Source organism: Coloeus monedula, assembly GCF_965178545.1.
Source record: "Coloeus monedula genome assembly, chromosome: 15".
In the NCBI taxonomy this organism is placed as follows: Eukaryota; Metazoa; Chordata; class Aves; order Passeriformes; family Corvidae; genus Coloeus; species Coloeus monedula.
The window spans coordinates 17,015,518-17,039,760 of NC_138795.1; the positions used below are offsets into that span (position 1 = coordinate 17,015,518).

The window sequence follows — 24,243 nt, forward strand, 5'->3', positions numbered from 1 at the left end:
CAGAACATGCTGGACACTCATCTGGAGGCTGTTAAATGGCTGAGGAACAGGCTGGATAGTCACTTCCAAAAAGTTAAACAATGACTTGATGTCCAGGGGAAATCGGCAATGTGTGGTGTCTGTATTGGGATCAATGCTATTTAGTACCTTCATAGACAATGGGGTCAAGCACACCTGCAGCAAATTTGCAGCTGACACCAGGCTGAGTTGATTGGTGAGAGGGCATGGATGATATTTCGAGAGATATGGACAAGCTGGAGAAGTGGACCCATGTGAGCTTCATGAAGTTCAAGAAGGCCAAGTGAAAGGTCCTGCACATGGGTCAGGGCAATCCTCGGTTTCAATAGAGATTGGGGGAGTGAGAGCAGCCTTGCAGAGAAGTGCTTTGGGTTACTGCTGCATGACAGCTGGGACATGAGCTGCCAATATCCACCTGCTGCCCAGATTGCGTCTAGGGTTGCATAACAAGCAGCGTGACCAGCAGGAAGAGGTGGTCTTCTCCCTCTACACTACTTTGACAACATAGATTGTCAAAGAACTGGAACTTCTCTGCCATGAAGAAGCTCTGACAAAACTAAAGTCGATTAGCCTGAGAAAATAAAGCTTTGAGTAGAATTTATCATGTCTTTTCAAATTATAAAGAATGCTTATAAGAAAGATTGAATAAGATATTTTTTAGGTTTAGATTAGACAAAATGTTTTATAATGAGGGTGGTGAGACACTGGACTGAGTTGCCCAGAGATGTTACGGATGTGCCACCATTGGAAGGTTTTTAAGGGAGACAGGACAGACCTTTAAGAAACCTGGTCTGGTGAAGAATATGCCTGCCCATGCCTGATGAGCGGATTCACTTGTTTTAAAGGATCCACTCAACCCAGAGCATTCTTTGGGTCTATAAAAGACTCATGGTGGCTTTGTATTTCCATAATGAGGCCCTCAAATACAGACATGCAAAAGAAGTTCCGTGAATCAGAAACAAAAGAGCAAATGTTATTCTTAGCATAAAGATAAAAAACATTGCTTTAGGCTGAACAGTACATCAGCTTAACTCGACCCAGTACAGGAAAGCAGAATAGAAGATACATGACAGAGTGCTTAGAGATTTCCCTAGCTGTAATAGAGTTTCCCATTCCCTTAGTTGTGCCTTGGTATTAAGACGAGTGCCCTTCTTTATTTTATTGTCATGAATATTTGCTTCTGAACAGTCATGGACGCTTAAAAAGATGACTTAAAAAAACTAAGGAGCTCACCTCAGGTTTAAACGCAGGTGAAATCACGTTAAGCCCCCGAGCCCCGCGCAAAGCCGGGCCCCCTTGAGCGCGGCCATCCGGCGGCTGCAGTGGCGTCGCGGCGCCTCCGGGTGCCGCTGTTGGCCGCCAACGAGCGGTGCTGGAGCCGCCGCCGCCGCCGCGTCCTGCCCCCGCAGGCTGCTCGCTCGCCCGGCGCCGGCCAGAGCGGCAGCGGCACGGGCAGCAGCGGCGGCGGCGGCGGCGAGAGACGGCGCTGGGCGGGGAGCAGCGGCGTCCGAGGCGGGCAGAGCGGGCTCGCTGCGCTGCGGCGGCCCCTGCGCTGTGTGGCGAGAGCGGCTGGAAGGGAGGCAGGGCGGCGGCAGGAGGCAGGAGCGCGGCGAGCGCTGGCGAGAGAGAATGGCGGTGAGGCGGCGGCAGAGGCGCGCTGCGGGCTGTGGGCGAGCGCTGGTGGCCGCGGTGCTGCTGTGCCTGTGGTGCCGGGCGGCGGCGGAGCGGGTCCGCTACTCCATGGCCGAGGAGCTGGGCAGAGGCTCGCTCGTGGGGCCGCTGGCGCGGGACCTGGGGCTCAGCGCGGACGAGCTGCCGGCGCGCAAGCTGCGGCTGAGCGAGGAGAAGCAATACTTCACGGTGAGCGAGGAAAACGGGAACCTGTACGTGAACGAGAGGCTGGATCGGGAGGAGATGTGCGGCGAGTCGGCGTCCTGCTCTGTCAGCTTCGAGGCGCTGGTGCACAACCCTCTGAATGTTTTCCACATCGAGGTGGCCATTGAGGACGTGAATGACAACTCCCCAGCCTTCAGCAAGGGTGTTCTGGATCTCGAGATCGGTGAATGGACGCTTCCCGGTGCTCGCTTTCCACTGGAAATGGCCCGAGATGAGGATGCAGGAAGCAACTCGCTGCTGACTTACCAGCTCACCAGCAACCCGTCCTTCTCTCTAGCCATGAAGGAAAAACCGGGTGGAAAAAAGCAGCCGGAATTAGTTCTAGAGAGAGCGCTGGACCGAGAGAAGCAGAATTTCTTTGAGCTGGTACTGATGGCAGTGGATGGAGGGGACCCTGCCAGGTCTGGGACTGTACAGGTTCGAGTCAACGTCACTGACGCCAATGACAACCCGCCCGTGTTCAGCAAAAGCATCTACGAGGCTCGTGTGATGGAAAATCTGCCGGCGGGGTCACTGGTGCTGCAGGTGAGGGCGACGGATGCAGACTCTGGCTCCAACGGGCGGGTCTCCTACTCTTTTGGCAGCGTCCCGGAGGCCGTCAGGGTGTTGTTTGCTATCGACAGCGAGAGCGGGGAAGTCAAGACAGTGGGTTCCCTCGATTTCGAGGAGAAGAATAAATACATCTTCGGCTTGGAGGCAACAGATGGGGGTGGGCTCACTGATCACTGCGAAGTGCAGATAGACATAATGGACGAGAACGACAATGCCCCCGAGATCACCGTTCTGTCCCTGTCGAGCCCCGTGCCCGAGGACGCGCCGGTCGGCACCGTAGTGGCCGTGCTGAAAGTGCGAGACACGGATTCCGGCGAGAACGGTCAGGTGTCGTGCGAGCTGTCGGGCGAGGCGCCGCTGTCCATCGTGGCATCTTCGGGCGGCTCGTACAAGGTGGTGACGGCGAGCGCGCTGGACCGCGAGGAGACGTCCGAGCACCGCGTGACGGTGGTGGCCCGGGACCGGGGCAGGCCGGCGCTGTGGAGCAGCAGGGAGCTGGTGCTGGAGGTGTCGGACGTGAACGACAACGCGCCGGTGTTCGAGGAGGCGGCGTACAGCGCGTACGTGGCGGAGAACAACGCGGCGGGCGCGCTGGTGGTGCGCGTGCAGGCGCGGGACGCGGACGCGGGCGCCAACGGGCGCGTGAGCTACTGGCTGGCGGGCGGCAGCGCGGGCGCGGCGGCGCTGGTGTCGGTGGAGGCGCGGAGCGGCGCGCTGTACGCGCAGCGCTCCTTGGACTACGAGCAGTGCCGCGAGTTGGCGGTGGCGGTGCGGGCGCAGGACGGCGGCTCGCCGGCGCGCAGCTCCACGGCCACGGTGCGCGTGTTCGTGCTGGACCGCAACGACAACGCGCCGCGGGTGCTGTGGCCGGCGGCGGGGGCGGGTGGCGCGGCGGCGGGAGGCGTGGCCCCGGCGGCGGCGGCGCCGTTCGAGGTGGTGCCGCGCTCGGCCGAGGCCGGCTACCTGGTGGCCAAGGTGGTGGCGGTGGACGCGGACGCGGGGCGCAACGCGTGGCTGTCGTACGAGCTGGTGCAGGCGTCGGAGCCGGCGCTGTTCCGCGTGGGGCTGCACAGCGGCGAGGTGCGCACGGCGCGGGCCGTGTCCGAGAGGGACGCGGCCAAGCAGCGTGTGGTGGCCGTGGTGAAGGACCACGGGCAGCCGGCGCTGTCGGCCACGGCCACGCTGCACGTGGTGCTGGCCGAGAGCTTGCAGGAGGCGCTGCCGGAGCTGAGCGAGCGGGCGGCGGGCGCCGAGGCGGCGGCGGGCGAGCTGCAGTTCTACCTGGTGCTGGCGCTGGCGCTGCTGTCGGCGCTTTTGGTGCTGAGCGTGGCGCTGGCCGTGCTGGCGCGGCTGCGGCGGGCCGGGCCGCCCGCCGTGCTGCGCTGCCTGGGCGCGCAGCGCTTCTCGGTGGCCGGCGCCGCCTTCCCGGCCGACTTCTGCGAGGGCACCTTGCCCTACTCCTACAACCTGTGCGTGGCGGCGCCGGCGCGCGCCGTGCCCGAGGCCGCTTGGCCGCCGCCGCCGGTGCCCATCCTGTCTGCGGAGGAGCTTCTGGGCGGGGATTCCTGCGAGAAGCCGAGCCCGAGCAGCAGCGCCACCGCTGTTGGAGAGCCTCCCGCCGTTGCCGATGCACCGCAGGTCTGTAAAGCCCCATGCTCTTTCTGTTTTTGAGTCTTTCCGGAACGTCGTCCCCGTTCCCCTGTTTTTTTCTGGGTGGTATCTGTGGGGGACCCTCATCTTTTTCCGTGTAGCGGCGGAAATGTTTGATATTCTTTGGTACCAGCTTCATTTTTAGCTGAAATGATTTGACTATTGCTCCCTCTTGAGCTAGTAGCTGTGTTCGTCCTTGTTTCCTGGGGTCGTGTTTTCGTGAGTTGCACATTTCTCTCTCCGTGAAGCACTGAATTGAGGAAAAACCAACCCCCCCGTCTGTGGGGAGCAGGAAGCACTTGTTTTTTCATTCTTCACAGATTCAACTTCAGTGGAGACGTTTTGTCTTCAGCTCTTGAGCTCTATAAATTAGAACGTGTTAGCAGTATTGAAAGTAGATCCGTATTCTGTGGAAGGAGAATGACGCGTTCTGCATGAGGGAGTCGGAGAAAAAGAGAAAAGCACTGACACCTTGTGTTGGAGTGTTTTCTTTCCTGATTGATTTGTTCAGAAAGGGTGTGCTTGGAACTGGTGTATAGCTTTACACAAACCCGTTCGTTAAAATTTCTATTGTCCCTATTAGATTCAGAAAGGAAATAATGTGGAAAGTTCCGTTCTCCATCCTGAGTGAAAAAAGAGATTGTCGCTCGTTTTGGGAAATGCAGTATTGGTCCTAGTTGGTTTCCTTTTTGCATCCTGGCTGGCAGTTCCCTCTGTTTTGATCTTCATGATCTTTATTTCATACAGTGGTGAGAGTGTTGAATGATTTCTGTTTCAGAGATTTTTCCTTTTCTATCCTCTTTACACAGTGAGTTTGAGGGTTTTAGGAGAGCTCGGGTATACCGAGAACAGCAAATTTTTGCAATTCTGTTTACTAGGATAGACATCTGAGATACGAAGGGATCAAGTATCAAGCAGACTGGCCAAACGACGGTTTACGCACTTGAATCAAGCACATTTGCACAATTATATTATTATAATAATATAAGTGTCATTAACTGTGCTCTGTGGTCAGCAGTTTCGAGAGCCCAGCTGTACTTTTTTTCTATGGTTCTATAATTCTTTTCTTGAAAACGTAGCATATCAACGTCATTAAGAAGTACTTGGATTAATAGTTTACCAACGACCTTCAGTGCTTTACACATTGATTTCAGAGAAAAGGAAACCTAGAATGACTTGATTAAATGTAAATGTGTATAAACTAGGGAAACACTAGGTTTACCTTAGGAAGGGATATCAAATATTCCAAGTCCTGAAACTTTCTTTTGAGAGTTTTAGTTGCATCTTTATTTGTACCTAAAATTAAATTCTGTAACAATTAGTCCCCAGACTTCAAGAAGCATGCAATTGCTATCGTCCTGCTTGTGTCAATGAACCTGATAGCTCGGGTTTTTTGACAGGCGGTATCTTCTCGTTTTCTCTCTGAGAGCCTGTTGTTGAAGATGCTTTTGAACAAAAAGTATAAGACTAACAATAAACTAGAGGGTAAAATAAGAAAAATGGGTTTAATTTACGTGTATCGACATGGGTAAATGATTCGTTTCCCGTGCGGTAGAAGAGTCATGCCCACGGGATGACTCAGCCTTCCTCCCTATCGTGATACCCTGGAGGAATAAAGCAGAGATCGGCTGCAGAAAAGCCGAGGCAGGAGATCCGCGCTGGACGAAAAGCGAAGTCTCCGTGGCGACTGTTCCCTGAACGGAGCAAGGCAGGGCGGGCATTGCTCGGCAGCGCTCGGTGCCTGCAGTGCCGGCAGGAGGCTGCGGGCGCCGCTGTTGACCGAGAGGAGCGAGAGGAAGCTCGGAGCGCTGCAGCCCCGCCCGCTGCGGACCGGCTCGCTCGGTCGGTTGCTCGCTCCCTGTCGGGTCCTACAGCCCCCGATCGTCCCCGCGGTGCTGATCCATTCTGCAGCCGAGCGGAGTGACCAGCGACTGCGGCTCGGTGCAGAAGCTGAGAGCACTGAGTGGGAGCGGGAGTTGGATCGGCGGTGCCGCGGCGGAGATGTGCGCGGCGGGGAGGCGCTGGGGCCGGCGGCAGCGAGCTCTGCTCTGGGCCGTCCTGCTGGCAGCGTGGGAGGCGGCGTGGGGGCAGCTGCGCTACTCGGTGCCCGAGGAGATGCCCAAGGGCTCGTTCGTGGGCGACGTGGCCAAGGACCTGGGGCTGCAGCTGCCGGCGCTCCGAGACCGCGGCGTCCACATCTTGGACAAAGGTAGGACGCAGTATTTCGCTGTGCACGGGAAGACGGGACATTTAGTGACGGCAGAGAGGATCGACAGAGAGCAGCTGTGCGGGAGTGTGCAGCAATGCGTGCTGCGCTGTGAGCTGATAGTGGAGGGGGAAATGAAGGTTTACGGAATCCAGGTGGAAATCACGGACATTAACGACAATGCGCCGAGCTTCCGAGAGACAGAAACGGAGTTGAAAATGAGCGAGGCAACAGCCCCGGGGTCGCGGTTTCCCCTGGCTGAGGCTCACGATCCGGACTCGGGCCGGAATTCCCTGCAGAGCTACGAGCTGAGCGGCGACGAGCACTTCTCGCTGGCCGTGCAGGCGGGCCCCGGCGGCGATCAGCGTCCCGAGCTGGTGCTGGCGAAGGCGCTGGACCGGGAGGAGGCGGCGTTTCACGAGCTGGTGCTGAGGGCGATTGACGGCGGCGATCCGGCACGGACGGGCACGGCTCGGATCAGAGTGACAGTGCTGGACGCGAACGACAACGCGCCCGTGTTCAGCCAGGCGGAGTACACGGTGCGTGTGCCCGAGGACGTGCCCGTGGGCTCTGTCCTCGTTACCGTCGTTGCTACGGATGCCGACGAGGGTCTGTACGGACACGTGGAATACTCGATTAAGAAAATCACCGAGAAAGCCTCACAGATTTTCCAGCTGGACACTGAGACGGGTGTGATAAGCCTGTTGCAGAGCCTGGACTTCGAGGAAGACGATCACTATGAACTGGAGGTGCAGGCACATGATGCGGGAGCACTTTTTGACACGGCGAAGGTTGTGGTTACCGTAACAGATGTGAACGACAATGCGCCCAAACTGACAGTGTCGTCGACGCTAAATGAGATCTCTGAGGACGCCTCGTCAGGGACTGTTATAGCCCTGTTGCACGTGCAGGATCGTGACTCTGGGGCGAACGGCGCCGTGCGCTGCTCGCTCGACGGGGACGTCCCGTTCCGGCTGGAGAAATCCTATGAGGACTATTACCGTGTGGTGACAGCGAGAGAGCTGGACCGGGAGCAGGTGTCAGAGTACAACGTGACGGTGCGGGCGGCCGACGGCGGGTCGCCGGCGCTGCAGAGCAGCGCGGTGCTGGCGCTGCGGGTGCTGGACGTGAACGACAACGCGCCGGTGTTCGCGCAGGAGCGCTACAGCGCGCGGCTGGCGGAGAACAACGCGGCGGGCGCGCTGGTGCTGACGGTGCGCGCGACGGACGCGGACTGGGGGCAGAACGCGCGCGTGCGGTACCGGCTGTGGGAGGGGCGGGTGCGGGGCGCGCCGCTGTCGTCGTACGTGTCGGTGCAGGCGGAGACGGGCGCGCTGTACGCGCTGCGCTCCTTCGACTACGAGAAGGTGCGCGAGCTGGAGCTGTGGGTGCGTGCGGAGGACGGCGGCGCGCCGGCGCTGAGCAGCAACGTGTCGGTGCGGCTGCTGATCGTGGACGAGAACGACAACGCGCCGCAGGTGCTCTACCCGCCCGCGGCTCCGCCTGGGGCATCGGGCAAGGGGGGCTGGTCGGGCGTGGAGCTGGCGCCGCGCTCGTCGGAGCCCGGCGCGCTGGTGGCCAAGGTGGTGGCGGTGGACGCGGACGCGGGTCAGAACGCGTGGCTGTCGTACGAGCTGGCCAAGGCGACGGAGCCGGGGCTGTTCCGCGTGGGGCTGCACAGCGGCGAGGTGCGCACGGCGCGCTTGCCGCTGGCCCGCGACGCGGCGCGCCAGAGCCTGGTGGTGGTGGTGAAGGACCACGGGCGGCCGGCGCTGTCGGCCACGGCCACGCTGAGCGTGGTGCTGGCCGAGAGCGTGGCCGAGCTGCTGGCCGAGCTGGGCAGCGCGGCCGAGGCGGCGGCGCCGGGCGAGCCGGCCGGCAGCCTGACGCGCTGGCTCGTGCTGGCCGTGGCCGCCGTGTCCTGCCTGTTCGTCGCCTTCCTGCTGCTGCTGCTGGCGCTGCGCCTGCGCCGCTGGCGCCGCGAGCAGCTGCTGGCGGCCGACAGCGGCGTCTTGCGCGGCGTGCCGGTCTCGCACTTCGTGGGCATCGACGGCGTGCGCGCCTTCCTGCAGTCCTACTCGCACGAGGTGTCGCTCACGGCCGACTCGCGCAAGAGCCAGCTGCGCTTCTCGGGCGGCAGCTGCTGCGACACCCTGCCGGCCCGGCCGCCGCCCGACGAGCCCGCGCCGCTGCTCGGGCAGGAGGATATTGCCGGCACCTTCCCCGCGGATCCCGCCCCTCCCTCGGTGAGTTTCTCTGCCCAGATTTCCTCCGCGACGCTTTCCCCTGCTGCTCCCCTTCCCTTTCCCCACTCTGTTCTATGGCTTGCAAATGAGGTTTTGCAGAAAAGGAAATTAAAGCTTTCTTCAGTTTCATTCTGCAGGCTTGTGTCCCTGGCTGCCGTTAGTAGAACGTGGGGTGAGTCCTCAGCCTTCCGGTTAGTGAAGGAGGCAGGTGAGGGAAGGCTGCTGCTGGCAGACTGTTCGTTAGGTCGGAGGCTTGGGTATTTATCAGGTTTCAGTTATTTTCCCCGTCTGTCACTTGTGCTGTTTATAATCTATGTTCTTGTTAATATTAGATTTTTTGAACGGATGTATCGCGTTATTAAGAAACGCAAGTTTTTGTTATTAGCATGCTCAGGTGTCTTCCTAATAGCACATGTATTTGAAGAGGTTGGGTATGTCTTGGAGAAAACCCTGTCAGCTTCGTGTGGAACTTCGTCTGCTCGTTGTTCTCAGCGTTTAATGTTCTCCAGGATGCATAGCAAAAGTCAGCAGGAAATGTCTTTGTATCATCCATGCTTTGATCTTACACCCAGTAAAGAATTGGGCGGGGCAAAAAGTGGTCCTTGATAATGCCTTTCTGCCTGTTATGGCGATGAGGGATCCTCTTGAAAGTTGTGACTCTTGAAAAAGCCTGTGGGTGGCTGTATATGGAGGAAGAAATACAGGAGCGCATGGCAGGACAGCTTTGGTGATCTCTTGGTTTTTAAGGTAGACCTATGTCAGAGGGAGCTGGATGAACCTTGGCTGTAAAATACTTAGTATGGCAAGAGAATTGCCTGAATGGGAAGGGAGAGATTCAAGGTGCAGCAGGAGATATCAGGTGGACATAGTTCCCCCTGTGCAGATATTCACTGACTCAGTCTCTCTTGGAGGAAGGAGGGTCTCTCTGCTCGGCTTTTCCTTTCACATCTATGAATTCTCTTCGGAGAACTTGAGAGAGCAGTCAAATGTATCTTCCATAGGACAGAGATGTAAAGAGAGCTGTGTGAAGTATAAAGGTCTGGGGAATGGGGTCTTCAGTGTCATTTGTTTTTAAGATAGATGGGTGAAAGAACAGCATGGATGATGTGAAGGGTTGGAGATGTGAATCCTGTCAGCTGTGCATGAATGTCTGCTGAAAGACTCAAAGGAATGTTTTCCTCTGTTCCCTGTCCAATTCCCCTCTCAAGCATCAAGCAATGTGAGTTTTTCCTTCCAAAAATATTTAGGTAGAAGATATGTAATCCAGCTGCATGGAGAACCCTGGGAGGTTTTCACTAAGTATTTTGTACTTATGAAAGATGCCATATGGGAGTTTTGGGAAGAGCAAGTTGTGTATTCAGTGCATAGTAAACAATGGAATTAATCACCTGTTCTTAGTTATATAATCCAGAAGTGTTGTGAACTCTTTGATTCTGCAGGTGTTAACTTCCTGTCTCACTCTTCTGATGATCTGAAGATGGTTCTTTCATGTTTACAGGTGGAAAGACTTTCATAGACACGCTTCTTTGGAATGTCTCTGTAATAAATGCTTTTTCTTGTCACATGGACAGGGTGAGAAGTTAAATATTATCCGTGGTAATGGGATGTTGTCTGAGATGTTGTCTCCACCTTTTCTTTTGGTGGAGTCTCTCTGAATTCTGAAGATCTACGATAACCACGTGAGCTGTGAAGGGTTAGAGGGGAGTGTTGGGAGTGTGGTGTGTGAGGAGGTACTGATGGAGACATGGCATGTGTTTTGTTGATTCCCAGAGTTGTTGCTGACCTTATGAAAATGAGTCAGGAGGAGTCTTATGGTTTTATGTTGTGTGGTTTGGACTCAAACGGCCTAGTTTGGGCTCCACATTCTTTTGCAAAGATAGTGGTAGTCCCACGTGTTGTGAGGAGTCCATGTGCTGAAGAATGGTGATGTTGTCTTTGAGATGAATCTTGGATGACTGTGTCTTTGACAGAGCTGGTAATGATTTATGGCCTATATAACATTTTACATTTGTTCAAATAAGTGGGAGGAACAGACTAATCTTAGTTGGGATGCTTGGGATCAGAGAAGCTGTGCGCACAACTTTTCTGCTAATGATGTCTGTGTGCAAAATTTGCTTTCCTGTTGTGTTTGGACAGAGAGAAGAAGTCTGTCTATCCAGAGACAGGGCTGGTGCTGGAGTTCCTTGTGGTATAGTTTGAAATGGATGACTGAATTGTGTAAAGTTCAATTTATCCTAGTAGTTAGATGAGGCCCACAGCTGTTAGATGGGCCCACCAGCCCACAGGTCCCAAGCTTTTTCCTTATCTTACTATCCAAGGAAATGACTGTGTGGGGTCTAGCTTGTGAGCTCCTGTGTGAGCCTCCTGTGTACTGGTTACAGTCTAGTGTACTTTGTACACACTACAGCTGACACAATCTGAAATGTGAGGCCGTGATTGCTACTCTTCTGGTGTTTTCCCATTCTTGGCTTGGTTGATTATGTTTTTGGGATGACTTGTATGGTTTGGGTTGGATTGTTTGTTTGTTTGCTTATTATTTTGTCAGGGAGTAAAGTTGTTCCTCATTGTGCCTGGCAGTTCTGCAAACTTCAAAACATGTCTTACAATTGTCAAGCAGGAACAGTATTTCCCATCCATTCCTTGAAGCTGTACATCGAATCATAGAAACACAGAATCATAGAATGGTTTGTGTTGGAAAGGACCTTTAAGATCATCTCATTCCAACTCCTCTGCCATGGGCAGGGACACCTTCCACCAGACCAAGTTGCTCTGAGCCCCACCCAGCCTGACCTTGAACATTTCATTGAAGAAATATAACTTCATAAATACATGTTTCCCTGAGACGCTATTTTTTCTGTGGCTTACATACAGACAAAACTTTGGTAGATGTTGATATTGAAAGTAAAGGCTGTGAATGCAGAGTGAGGAGGGTGAGAGCTCAGTTTTGTGCCAGGAAAATTGGTGGATCATTGTGGGTCTGACTGAGAAATGGTTTGATTTTATGCTTGGTGCCACAGCCAGTGCCATTTCTGTTCTGTTCTGATCCTGGTTTCTCTGTCATGAAAGACAATGACAGTCCTCCAACAGTAAAGTTTTGCACAGTAAGTGTTCATGTAGAACCATGATTCATGGGTAAAACAGCTTATTAATCATGTGTGAAACCTCCATTATCCATCTGTATCTCTATATAACATTGTGATGCAGAGTTTCTTCACAGTTGGAATTATATTTTCTTTCAGGCCTTTGTTTCCTGGAAGGTTGCAGTTCATTTTGACAATTCTGGTCAGCATTTTTAAATTTGAAACAGGGACTGGTTTCTTTCAGCATATCCTTGCTTCAGCCACTGAGGAAAGAATTGTGTTTGGCGGGGGAATAGGAAGCAGAAGCAGTAAGAGGATCTGTTGTCATTTGTCAGAAGATTTACCTTGAGAAAGAGGCCAATGAGAAGTTGTTTAAAATGATGGTTTGATGGTCGTGCAAGGTGAGCAGGCCACAGGGTAGAAAAAGCTTGCTGAGGAGAGGACTAATTCTTCCCATGTACCCCCTATCCTGTAGTCCAACGTAAGTCTTTAGGGTCACCCTTAGAGCTTAAGACCTCAGTGACTTCCAGGTGCCCTCAGGGATGAATTTCAATGCCTATAATTAAGGCTGAGAAGACTTCACCATGAGCACCTCTGAGTATTTTTTCTCTTCTAATGCTTCCTTGCCTTATCTGATTTATTTTTGGGGCGTTTTGTTTTGGTTTCTTGTTTTGTTTTTCCTCGATTTACTCTGTCTGTGCGTTTACTTACTATTATCTACAACTTATCTTATCTTAGCAATGTATCATGTGTTAATGTCTCTTGCTGCAGTGGGCGTGGAAGGCAGGAGATATGAGAGTGACTTTGTGTTCTGTTATTGTTGGGAGAAATAGATGTAAATATGACTTTAGTAGACGTTGCATCTCTGTGGAAAAGTACATGTGATAAAGACGGGGAGGAGATCCCCTCTCAGCCAATGGTTTGATGAGCCATTCTCTGTTGGATGACTGCTAATCTTTTCGTTTGGTTGTTTATCATTTGTGTGCTTTAGAATCCTTCATTTCCTTCTCAGAATGGTGGTGAGCAGATAAGGGTACCTCCCTTCTGGTGTGATTGTAGTGCATTATCATCTCATGATAAATTTGACCAGTAAGGATGTGGCCACAAGCAAACCCTTCCAGTTGCATGGCATAGAAGGAAAAGAAGACAGGGGAGCTCTGTGTGTGATGCTGTAGAAGAACTCGGTCATTGCCTTGCTTGTCATATGTCATAGATAACACAAACCTGTGCCCGATGGAGTACAGTGTGATTTCTGTTGCTTCTGTAGAGCAAGTGAGACCCACGAAATGTTATTGCATCTGTTCATTTCTATGTGTTTCTAACTCTTGCATTGCTTGTTGTCATGAGCTCAACCTCAGAGTGTCTGACCTTATGTGGAAGGTCACATCTGTGCCAATTGCCCGAGTGCAGGTGGAGTGCCCACACACACCTGTGATGTTTACAGCTGTAAAGGGGAAGGGTTTCATAAACATGTGCGTGTTCATGCAGGAATATTTTGTCTGTAGTGTAATAATGCAGAAGCATCTCTGCTGCAGTCCTCAAAGTACAGAGTGGCCACCCAGCCCAGCCAAGGTTTCCATGAACAGACCAGGGACCAGTGGGAGAACGTGTGCAGTGTCCCCCAGGTCATCGCCCAGAGGAACGTGCTGGGCATGCACCTGGAGGCTGTTAAATGGCTGAGGAACAGGCTGGATGGTCACCTCCAAAGTGTTGTAGACAGTGGCTCAGTGTCCAGGTGGAAAGCAGTAACTTGTGTGGTCCCTCAAGAGTCCTTACTGGGACCAGACTACTCGGTACCTTCACAGACAATGGGATTGAGTGCACCTTCAGCAGATGTGCAGCTGACACCAATTTGAGATGATTCACGAGAGGGCAGAGATGCCAAGGAGGGATAGGCTGGAGAAGTGGCCTCCTGCAGATATCAGCAAGTTGAACAAGGCCAAGTGCGAAGTCCTGCAGCTGGGTTAGGGCAATCCCCAGTTACAGCAGGGAGTAGGAGAAAGGGAACAGCTTTGCAGAGAAGTGCTTTGGGTTATTGGTGGGTGATGAGATGGGACATGGGCTGGCAATGGGCACCTGCTGCTCAAATTGTATCCTGCACTGCACAGCAAGTACTCTGACCAGCAGGTCGAGAGAGGTCCTTCCCCCAACTCAACTCCTTTTGTGAGACCGTAGACTGCATGCACATCTTGGGCCAATATCTGAAATGGACATGGTAGAGTCCCCAGAAGGATCATGAAAATGATCTGAGGGTGAAACATCTCCGCTATGCAGGAGGACTAAAGGAGTTTAGGTCTTCAAGCATAGAGAAAAGATGACTCTGTGTATACTTTTCAAATTATTTTTGCTGTTTCAATTTATAAATAAGCTCATAGGAAAGATGGAGAAAGCTCTTTTTACCAGGGCTGGTGGTCATAGGACAGTGGACAAGTGTTTTAAAGTGAAAAAGGTGAGGCTTTGATTAGGAGAAAGGTTTACAGTGTGGGTTGTGAGAAAATGGAACATATTGCCCAGAGAAGTTATGGATATGCCTCCATTGTTCAAGTCTAGCAGAAAATGTTCCTGCTGATGGCAGAGGTGTGGATTCAATGACCTTTAAAGAACACTTCCAACTGAAAATATCGTTCGAATCTATGAAGAACTCAACATTGCTTTGCACTTTCCCACTGTGAGGCCCTCAGAAATGGAGATGCCGATGAAAGAACTTTCATGAATCAGAAACAAAAGAGTAAACGTTAATCGGCTGTCTTGGCATAGAGAATGCTTACATTCCTTTAGGTTTAATTCATCCTAGGTAGTGAAAGAAGAATTTAGAATATGTGACGAAGTGCGAAAAAGCTCTTATAGTCTTATCTATATATTCATTTATTGCTGCTATAGATGCGCTGTGATTTAATTAAGAGCACCTGAATTTTGTTCTTTACTGCCCTGTCATGAATATTTGCTTGTTACTGTTCAATGCGACTCAAAACGCTGCCCTAAAAGCAGCAGACAGCGCATCTGAGATGCAAATGGCTTGGTGTGGAATTAAGCAAGAACTACTGCGCTCGCTGTTTGCAATCGAGGAGAGACCCCAGACTTGGCGCAGCCGCCGAGCCCCGCGCAAAGCCGGGCCCCCTTGAGCGCGGCCATCCGGCGGCTGCAGTGGCGTCGCGGCGCCTCCGGGTGCCGCTGTTGGCCGCCAACGAGCGGTGCTGGAGCCGCCGCCGCCGCCGCGTCCTGCCCCCGCAGGCTGCTCGCTCGCCCGGCGCCGGCCAGAGCGGCAGCGGCACGGGCAGCAGCGGCGGCGGCGGCGGCGAGAGACGGCGCTGGGCGGGGAGCAGCGGCGTCCGAGGCGGGCAGAGCGGGCTCGCTGCGCTGCGGCGGCCCCTGCGCTGTGTGGCGAGAGCGGCTGGAAGGGAAGCAGGGCGGCGGCAGGAGGCAGGAGCGCGGCGAGCGCTGGCGAGAGAGAATGGCGGTGAGGCGGCGGCAGAGGCGCGCTGCGGGCTGTGGGCGAGCGCTGGTGGCCGCGGTGCTGCTGTGCCTGTGGTGCCGGGCGGCGGCGGAGCGGGTCCGCTACTCCATGGCCGAGGAGCTGGGCAGAGGCTCGCTCGTGGGGCCGCTGGCGCGGGACCTGGGGCTCAGCGCGGACGAGCTGCCGGCGCGCAAGCTGCGGCTGAGCGAGGAGAAGCAATACTTCACGGTGAATGAGGAAAACGGGAACCTGTACGTGAATGAGAGGCTGGATCGGGAGGAGATGTGCGGCGAGTCGGCGTCCTGCTCTGTCAGCTTCGAGGCGCTGGTGCAGAACCCACTGAACGTTTTCCACGTTGAGGTGTCCATTGAAGACGTGAATGACAACTCCCCGGCTTTCAGCAAGGGTGTTCTGGACCTCGAGATCGGTGAATGGACGCTTCCCGGTGCTCGTTTTCCGCTAGAGATGGCCCGAGACGCAGACGTGGGAAGCAACTCGCTGCTGACTTACCAGCTCACCAGCAACCCTTCCTTCTCTCTAGCCATGAAGGAGATGCCGGCTGGAAAAAAGCAGCCGGAATTAGTTCTGGAGAGAGCGTTGGACCGAGAAAAGCAGAGTTCCATTGATCTGGTGCTGACGGCAGTGGATGGCGGGGACCCTCCCAGGTCTGGGACTGTACAGGTTCGGGTAAACGTGACGGACTTAAATGACAATCCTCCCGTGTTCAGCAAAAGGATCTACGAGGCGCGAGTGGCAGAGAATCTGCCGGCGGGGTGGCTGGTGCTGCAGGTACAGGCGACAGATGCGGATGCGGGCACCAACGGGCGAGTCTCCTACTCTTTCAGCAACATCCCGGAAGACGTCCGCGCGTTATTTGCATTCGACGCCGAGAGTGGCGAGGTCAGGACAGTGGGTCCCCTCGATTACGAGGGGCAGAGTAAATACATCTTCGGTCTCGAGGCGAGGGACGGAGGTGGGCTCACCGATCACTGCGAAGTGCAGATAGACATCACGGACGAAAATGACAACGCGCCCGAGATCACCATTCTGTCCCTCTCGAGCCCCGTGCCCGAGGATGCACCGACCGGCACTGTGGTGGCCCTGCTGAAAGTGCGGGACAGAGACTCCGGTGAGAACGGTCAGGTGTCCTGCGAGCTGTCGGGCGAGGCGCCGCTGTCGATCGTGGCATCTTCGGGCGGCTCGTACAAGGTGGTGACGGCGAGCGCGCTGGACCGCGAGGAGACGTCCGAGCACCGCGTGACGGTGGTGGCCCGGGACCGGGGCAGGCCGGCGCTGTGGAGCAGCAGGGAGCTGGTGCTGGAGGTGTCGGACGTGAACGACAACGCGCCGGTGTTCGAGGAGGCGGCGTACAGCGCGTACGTGGCGGAGAACAACGCGGCGGGCGCGCTGGTGGTGCGCGTGCAGGCGCGGGACGCGGACGCGGGCGCCAACGGGCGCGTGAGCTACTGGCTGGCGGGCGGCAGCGCGGGCGCGGCGGCGCTGGTGTCGGTGGAGGCGCGGAGCGGCGCGCTGTACGCGCAGCGCTCCTTGGACTACGAGCAGTGCCGCGAGTTGGCGGTGGCGGTGCGGGCGCAGGACGGCGGCTCGCCGGCGCGCAGCTCCACGGCCACGGTGCGCGTGTTCGTGCTGGACCGCAACGACAACGCGCCGCGGGTGCTGTGGCCGGCGGCGGGGGCGGGTGGCGCGGCGGCGGGAGGCGTGGCCCCGGCGGCGGCGGCGCCGTTCGAGGTGGTGCCGCGCTCGGCCGAGGCCGGCTACCTGGTGGCCAAGGTGGTGGCGGTGGACGCGGACGCGGGGCGCAACGCGTGGCTGTCGTACGAGCTGGTGCAGGCGTCGGAGCCGGCGCTGTTCCGCGTGGGGCTGCACAGCGGCGAGGTGCGCACGGCGCGGGCCGTGTCCGAGAGGGACGCGGCCAAGCAGCGTGTGGTGGCCGTGGTGAAGGACCACGGGCAGCCGGCGCTGTCGGCCACGGCCACGCTGCACGTGGTGCTGGCCGAGAGCTTGCAGGAGGCGCTGCCGGAGCTGAGCGAGCGGGCGGCGGGCGCCGAGGCGGCGGCGGGCGAGCTGCAGTTCTACCTGGTGCTGGCGCTGGCGCTGCTGTCGGCGCTTTTGGTGCTGAGCGTGGCGCTGGCCGTGCTGGCGCGGCTGCGGCGGGCCGGGCCGCCCGCCGTGCTGCGCTGCCTGGGCGCGCAGCGCTTCTCGGTGGCCGGCGCCGCCTTCCCGGCCGACTTCTGCGAGGGCACCTTGCCCTACTCCTACAACCTGTGCGTGGCGGCGCCGGCGCGCGCCGTGCCCGAGGCCGCTTGGCCGCCGCCGCCGGTGCCCATCCTGTCTGCGGAGGAGCTTCTGGGCGGGGATTCCTGCGAGAAGCCGAGCCCGGGCAGCAGCGGCGCCGTCGTGGGAGAGCCTCCCGCCGAATCTGACCCACCGCAGGTCTGTAATTTCGCACGCTGATTTTCTCTGAGTCTTTCCTATGTGGTGGCGGAAGAAGGCTCTTTGATTTCGTTCATTAACTATTTTCCCTGTCTACTTTGGCTGCAGCCCGTGCGATATGGCACTTCCTGCCTCTTCAGTTTTGGTGAAGGTCTTATTTCTCTTCATCTGAAGGTTTTATTAAATTCCTGTGAGAAAATAAGCCTAGCAATTTGATTTGGCCTTCAGTATTTTTGAATTTTGAAAATTATGCTAGTTTGCCTTGTTGACTGTTGTTTTTCAGCGCAGAGTAATCAAACCTGATAGATAATTAGAAAAAAGAGCCGTTGCTATATGTTGTTTAAATACTGTAGTACCAAAGGAAATTTGCGTGTAGCTCCCTGAATAGAGTATTTCTACTTCTGCCTTATGGTTCACATCTTTTGAGGAAAAGATGCCATAGAAACGTTTACACCACCGGGACAGGATAATTTAGCATTTCAAAAATAAAACAAACGAGCGAAGAAAAAACAAAAAATCAACCATAAACCTTAAACAAAGAAAACAGAGTAACAAAGAAACAAACAACAACCAAATAAACCCTACACAAAACGACTCCAAACCCTTGTGTTGTGTATTTCAAAGCATCTTTTTACTATTTTATTCCTCTTTCCTTATCATAGAACCTGACGACTTTTCTTAAGTTATGTTTTGGTATTTTGTTTTCTTTTGGGTTTTTTAGTGTTCTGAAATTACCCCCCAAGCGAGAATGCATGGACTTGATCACGTAGGAGGTCTTTTCTGGCATTAATGATTCTACTGTTTTATGGCTCATTGCTCTCTGCTTCTGAGTTACTTTACATAGGAGAACTAGGTGTAAGCGCAGCCCCTAGGGTGTAAAGCTCTAAGGAACACGTCTGAAGTGGTGCCTGGAGAATGGGGAGAAGTCAGGGTGGTCAGAGCAACCTCAGATGTGCAGCTTCAGTAGAAGAAGGTCCAAAATTTTAGGGTGGTCCCTGTACTGGGGAATGCAGGAAGAGAGCATTTCGACTATTCCTAAGTATTTCAGATCATATATGGCGCTGTTTTAACCGCGGAATGGCTGAGGAAAAAGTCCTTGAAGAAGGTCTGAAAAGCTGTGCAGTTGCAGGAAGGAGATTGTGCTTCGGGGTCTAATGAAATAATATTAGTAATACTTTGCATGCCATATTCGAAGAACATTATATTTTATCAGTTTTAGGAAAAGTTTTCCCGTGCTGTAGGAATACCGCAACCTCAGAAGGCGTATTAATTGTGCCTAGTGATGAGCTGGGTGATCAAAGAAGCGATCGGCTGTAGAAAAGCCGAGGCGGGAGGTTCTCGATGGGTGGGAACGCGCGTCTCCGAGACCACTGTCCCATTCCCGCGAGCTGCCTGTGAACAAGGCAGGGCGGGCATTGCTCGGCAGCGCTCGGTGCCTGCAGTGCCGGCAGGAGGCTGCGGGCGCCGCTGTTGACCGAGAGGAGCGAGAGGAAGCTCGGAGCGCTGCAGCCCCGCCCGCTGCGGACCGGCTCGCTCGGTCGGTTGCTCGCTCCCTGTCGGGTCCTACAGCCCCCGATCGTCCCCGCGGTGCTGATCCATTCTGCAGCCGAGCGGAGTGACCAGCGACTGCGGCTCGGTGCAGAAGCTGAGAGCACTGAGTGGGAGCGGGAGTTGGATCGGCGGTGCCGCGGCGGAGATGTGCGCGGCGGGGAGGCGCTGGGGCCGGCGGCAGCGAGCTCTGCTCTGGGCCGTCCTGCTGGCAGCGTGGGAGGCGGCGTGGGGGCAGCTGCGCTACTCGGTGCCCGAGGAGATGCCCAAGGGCTCGTTCGTGGGCGACGTGGCCAAGGACCTGGGGCTGCAGCTGCCGGCGCTCCGAGACCGCGGCGTCCGCATTGTAGAAAGAGGTAGGACGCAGTATTTCGCTGTGCACGGGAAGACGGGACATTTAGTGACGGCGGAGAGGATCGACAGAGAGCAGCTGTGTGAGAGTGTGCAGCAATGCGTGCTGCGCTGTGAGCTGATAGTGGGGGACGAAATGAAGTTTCATGAAATTGAAGTAGAGATCATGGACATTAATGACAATGCGCCGAGCTTCAAGGAAATCGATCTGGAACGGAGGATGAGTGAGGCAACAGCCCCAGGGTCACGGTTTCCCCTGCCAGACGCTCACGACCCGGACTGGGGCAGGAATTCCCTGCAGAGCTACGAGCTGAGCGGCGACGAGCACTTCTCGCTGGCCGTGCAGGCGGGTCCCGGCGGCGATCAGCGTCCCGAGCTGGTGCTGGCGAAGGCGCTGGACCGGGAGGAGGCGGCGTTTCACGAGCTGGTGCTGAGGGCGATTGACGGCGGCGATCCGGCACGGACGGGCACGGCTCGGATCAGAGTGACAGTGCTGGACGCAAACGACAACGCGCCCGTGTTCAGCCAGGCGGAGTACACGGTGCGTGTGCCTGAGGACCTGCCCGTGGGCTCCACCCTCGTCACTGTCACGGCCACAGACGCTGATGAGGGGCTGTACGGACACGTGGAATATAGTTTCCCTAGAATTTCAGAAAGGGCATCCGAACTTTTTGACCTTGAATCAAAGACAGGAGAAATAACTCTTAAGGAGTCTTTAGACTTCGAGAAAATTTCCTCACTTGAACTGGAGGTGCAAGCACAGGACGGCGGAGAGCTATTTGATGTGGCCAAAGTCAGGATCTCCGTGACAGACGTCAACGACAATGCCCCTGAACTGACAGTATCGTCGTCACTGAGTGAGATTTCTGAGGATGCGCCGTCGGGGACGGTAGTCGCCCTGCTGCACGTCCATGATCGGGACTCTGGGGAGAATGGAAAGGTTCGCTGCTCGCTCGACGGGGACGTCCCGTTCCGTCTGCAGAGCTCCCACGGCAGCTACTACAGCGTGGTGACAGCGAGAGAGCTGGACCGGGAGCAGGTGTCGGAGTACAACGTGACGGTGCGGGCGGCCGACGGCGGGTCGCCGGCGCTGCAGAGCAGCGCGGTGCTGGCGCTGCGGGTGCTGGACGTGAACGACAACGCGCCGGTGTTCGCGCAGGAGCGCTACAGCGCGCGGCTGGCGGAGAACAACGCGGCGGGCGCGCTGGTGCTGACGGTGCGCGCGACGGACGCGGACTGGGGGCAGAACGCGCGCGTGCGGTACCGGCTGTGGGAGGGGCGGGTGCGGGGCGCGCCGCTGTCGTCGTACGTGTCGGTGCAGGCGGAGACGGGCGCGCTGTACGCGCTGCGCTCCTTCGACTACGAGGAGGTGCGCGAGCTGGAGCTGTGGGTGCGTGCGGAGGACGGCGGCGCGCCGGCGCTGAGCAGCAACGTGTCGGTGCGGCTGCTGATCGTGGACGAGAACGACAACGCGCCGCAGGTGCTCTACCCGCCCGCGGCTCCGCCTGGGGCATCGGGCAAGGGGGGCTGGTCGGGCGTGGAGCTGGCGCCGCGCTCGTCGGAGCCCGGCGCGCTGGTGGCCAAGGTGGTGGCGGTGGACGCGGACGCGGGTCAGAACGCGTGGCTGTCGTACGAGCTGGCCAAGGCGACGGAGCCGGGGCTGTTCCGCGTGGGGCTGCACAGCGGCGAGGTGCGCACGGCGCGCTTGCCGCTGGCCCGCGACGCGGCGCGCCAGAGCCTGGTGGTGGTGGTGAAGGACCACGGGCGGCCGGCGCTGTCGGCCACGGCCACGCTGAGCGTGGTGCTGGCCGAGAGCGTGGCCGAGCTGCTGGCCGAGCTGGGCAGCGCGGCCGAGGCGGCGGCGCCGGGCGAGCCGGCCGGCAGCCTGACGCGCTGGCTCGTGCTGGCCGTGGCCGCCGTGTCCTGCCTGTTCGTCGCCTTCCTGCTGCTGCTGCTGGCGCTGCGCCTGCGCCGCTGGCGCCGCGAGCAGCTGCTGGCGGCCGACAGCGGCGTCTTGCGCGGCGTGCCGGTCTCGCACTTCGTGGGCATCGACGGCGTGCGCGCCTTCCTGCAGTCCTACTCGCACGAGGTGTCGCTCACGGCCGACTCGCGCAAGAGCCAGCTGCGCTTCTCGGGCGGCAGCTGCTGCGACACCCTGCCGGCCCGGCCGCCGCCCGACGAGCCCGCGCCGCTGCTCGGGCAGGAGGATATTGTCGGCACCTTCCCCTCGGATCCCGCCCCTCCCTCGGTGAGTTTGGCACGATTGTCTCCTTGATGCTTTCCCCTGATGCCTTTCTGCCCTTTTTCCATCATATTCTGTTGCTTGTATTAGTAGGTTTTCTAAAATAGGTGAACTTTTGCTTAGGGATGCGCTGTGTTCTGAGGCTTCTTGCCGTGGGGAGGTGGACGTGGGCTGCGTGCAGAGCCTTAAACTTCTGGGTGCAGTAGGTGAAGGGAGGCTGCTCCTGGATGGAAGTTTTTCGCCTAGTTCTTTCTCTTTTTATCAGGTGCCAGGTCGTTTGTCATTGTTTTTCCTGACGTGATATTGGTTCTCCTGTTAGTTTCTTCTGAATGGATGGATTAAGTTAATAAGTTATTAGGAAATGAACGTTAAGTTATTGGTAGGATCAGTTTCTTCCCAGAAGCACGAGTTTACTTGCTTGAGGTTCTTAGGTGTTTTAACTTCACTTTTCTTCTTTCGTTTTTTTCTCAGCCTTTATGTTTCTCTATGATAATGCACTTTAGCAAGGAAATTCCTTTGCATTTGTCTATGCTGTCATCTTTGAGTCCCATGAAGAGGAATGGTCCAGGCAGCAACTGGCCCTTGACAATGTCTATCTGTTTGCCATTAAGAGGAAAGAAAATCCTGAAGGTTATTATCTAGATGGGTTTCCTGATGCACGGTGATTCCTGTGAATGGCAATTACTGAACACAGATATACGCTTTACATCAAGGTTTGAGAATCATCTCTTCCAGCTTGGCTCTGTGCTGTAATAGGATGATTGTGTCTTTGAGCAGATACTTTGACAACTGGGCTTTTATCAGAGCTACATATCGGTTGTGCACTTGAGAACACTCTATATTTCTGATAAGGAGAGAAATCTCTTTGCATTCATCCATGTTTTGATCTTTCTTCTCTGTAAGAGAACTTGTGCATGCATGAGATTTCTTTCAAAGGTGTCTTTCTGCAAAGACAGCTTTCTGTTTGTGTGATGTTTGGGCAGGGTGAAAAACAGGGTAAGTGTAAAATTTGGTCTGGTATAATGTGGAATGTCTAAAAGATGTAAAGATGATGGAAAATTTCAGGTTTTCTTATTTGTTATTTGAGGGAAACCATCATGGTTCTGCATCCAAGTAGATTGCACAGTAGCTATGGTCCTTGGTGTGAACTCCTGTGTAAGTGTCCTGTGGACCTTTCACTAATGAGATGCCCTTCTGTGTACCTGCTACAGTTCACATCATCTGAAATGTCAGGGGTTTGAACCTTGTAGAGAAATGCACCTCTCCTTTCTACATGGCCTGATCATGGTGCCTGTTAGAGATATTTTCTCTAGGCAACTGGCATTTTGATTCCATGTATTTGCCAATTATGGGGTTAAAAAACTCAATGGAAGTTGTGAAGGGTCGGGGAGGAGAGTCCTGGGAGCTATGTGTGAATGCCAGTGGAAGGACACAGGAGATGTAATTTGGTCCTTTCGTTGCTTGGTGCCTATCTGCAATATCACACCATGTTAATTTTTTTCTTAATTGTGTTTTTGTATGTTATTCTGTTCTTTTTAACTAATAACTTAGTTATGGTCCCATGGCAAATGCTGCACCTGGAAATTTGGGAGGTGCTAATTGTGTACTTATTACCGACTAAATACCTGAAATACGTGCTTAGTCTGCCTAATCATCTGGAAGAGTAAGTTATGATTCCTCCTTTCTGCAGGTGGTAACTTCTTCCCTCACTTGTTCTCATAGGAAACACTTGCATAGATATTAATGGAAAAAATCCTCTTGCTTGCCATGTACACATGGCAAGAAGTCAAATATTATCCATGGTAAAGAGAGGTTGTCTGTGCACTTCCTCTTTTGGTAGAGTCTCTCTGTCAAGTTGGAAGATTCATGATAGCCACGGGAGCTGTGACGTGTGTGTGGAGGAGCTTGGGGGTGCTGTGTGTGAGGATTACTGGTGATGAGGCATGTGCAGGGTTTGTTGCTGGCCTTCTCTAAATAAAAGTGTTTTATTTTTTGACATCACATGGTTTCGATTCAAATGGCCACGGTGTAGGTACAGCACTTTTTGCATTAGAAGTGGCAGAGTCGTGTACCTTCAAAAAAGCTCACGTGCTGAAGAGAGGTGATGTTGCCTTTGAGTTGATACTTTGAAGACTGGGTCTTTGATTGATCTGCTGATCGCTTATGCCCTTTGCAACATTTTACATTTGTTCAAAGAAATGGGATGTGCAGGATAACCTCTGCATGCGTCCTTGGATCTGAAAAGACTCGTGTGCAACTCTTCTTTTAATGGTGTCTGTCTGCAGAGTTTTCCTCTTGTGTGATATTTGGACAGGGAGAAGAGTTCTGTCTGTCCAGAGACAGGGTGAGTGGAAGAGGTCACTGTAGTATCATTTGAAACATCTTTAAAAAATGAGGAAAAGTTTAATTTGTCCTAGTTATTAAAAGAGGCCTACAAATCTGCTTCCACGTATCTTCCTGATAGGATTTTCCAGAGACATCAATACTGCATTATCCTCTCATGACACGTGTTGCCAATTAAGAGAAAGTCATGACGATCATAATCT

The 24,243-nt window shown here is 55.0% G+C and overlaps 3 protein-coding genes across 5 annotated transcripts in view; all 3 read left to right on the forward strand.

Annotated features, from left to right (window-relative positions):
* Positions 1–24,243, forward strand: part of LOC309578480 (protocadherin gamma-C5-like) — a gene marked incomplete at its 5' end in the record, with an annotated part of 214,695 nt that overhangs the window by 114,625 nt on the left and 75,827 nt on the right. The gene's annotated exons all lie outside the window — the stretch shown is intronic.
* On the forward strand, positions 1,527–13,504 carry LOC309578645 (uncharacterized protein; the record flags this gene model as incomplete). Its single annotated transcript, XM_082291409.1, is given in 7 exon segments — positions 1,527–4,113; positions 4,116–4,182; positions 5,727–5,897; positions 5,900–5,925; positions 5,931–6,068; positions 6,070–8,568; positions 13,154–13,504. Coding segments are annotated over 7 exon segments (5,718 nt in total). The 5' UTR covers positions 1,527–1,647.
* On the forward strand, positions 14,029–22,362 carry LOC309578646 (uncharacterized protein; the record flags this gene model as incomplete). The annotated part of the gene is given in 8 exon segments (XM_082291410.1): positions 14,029–14,097; positions 14,794–17,574; positions 17,578–17,601; positions 18,861–19,032; positions 19,035–19,060; positions 19,066–19,203; positions 19,205–21,703; positions 22,201–22,362. Coding segments are annotated over 8 exon segments (5,871 nt in total).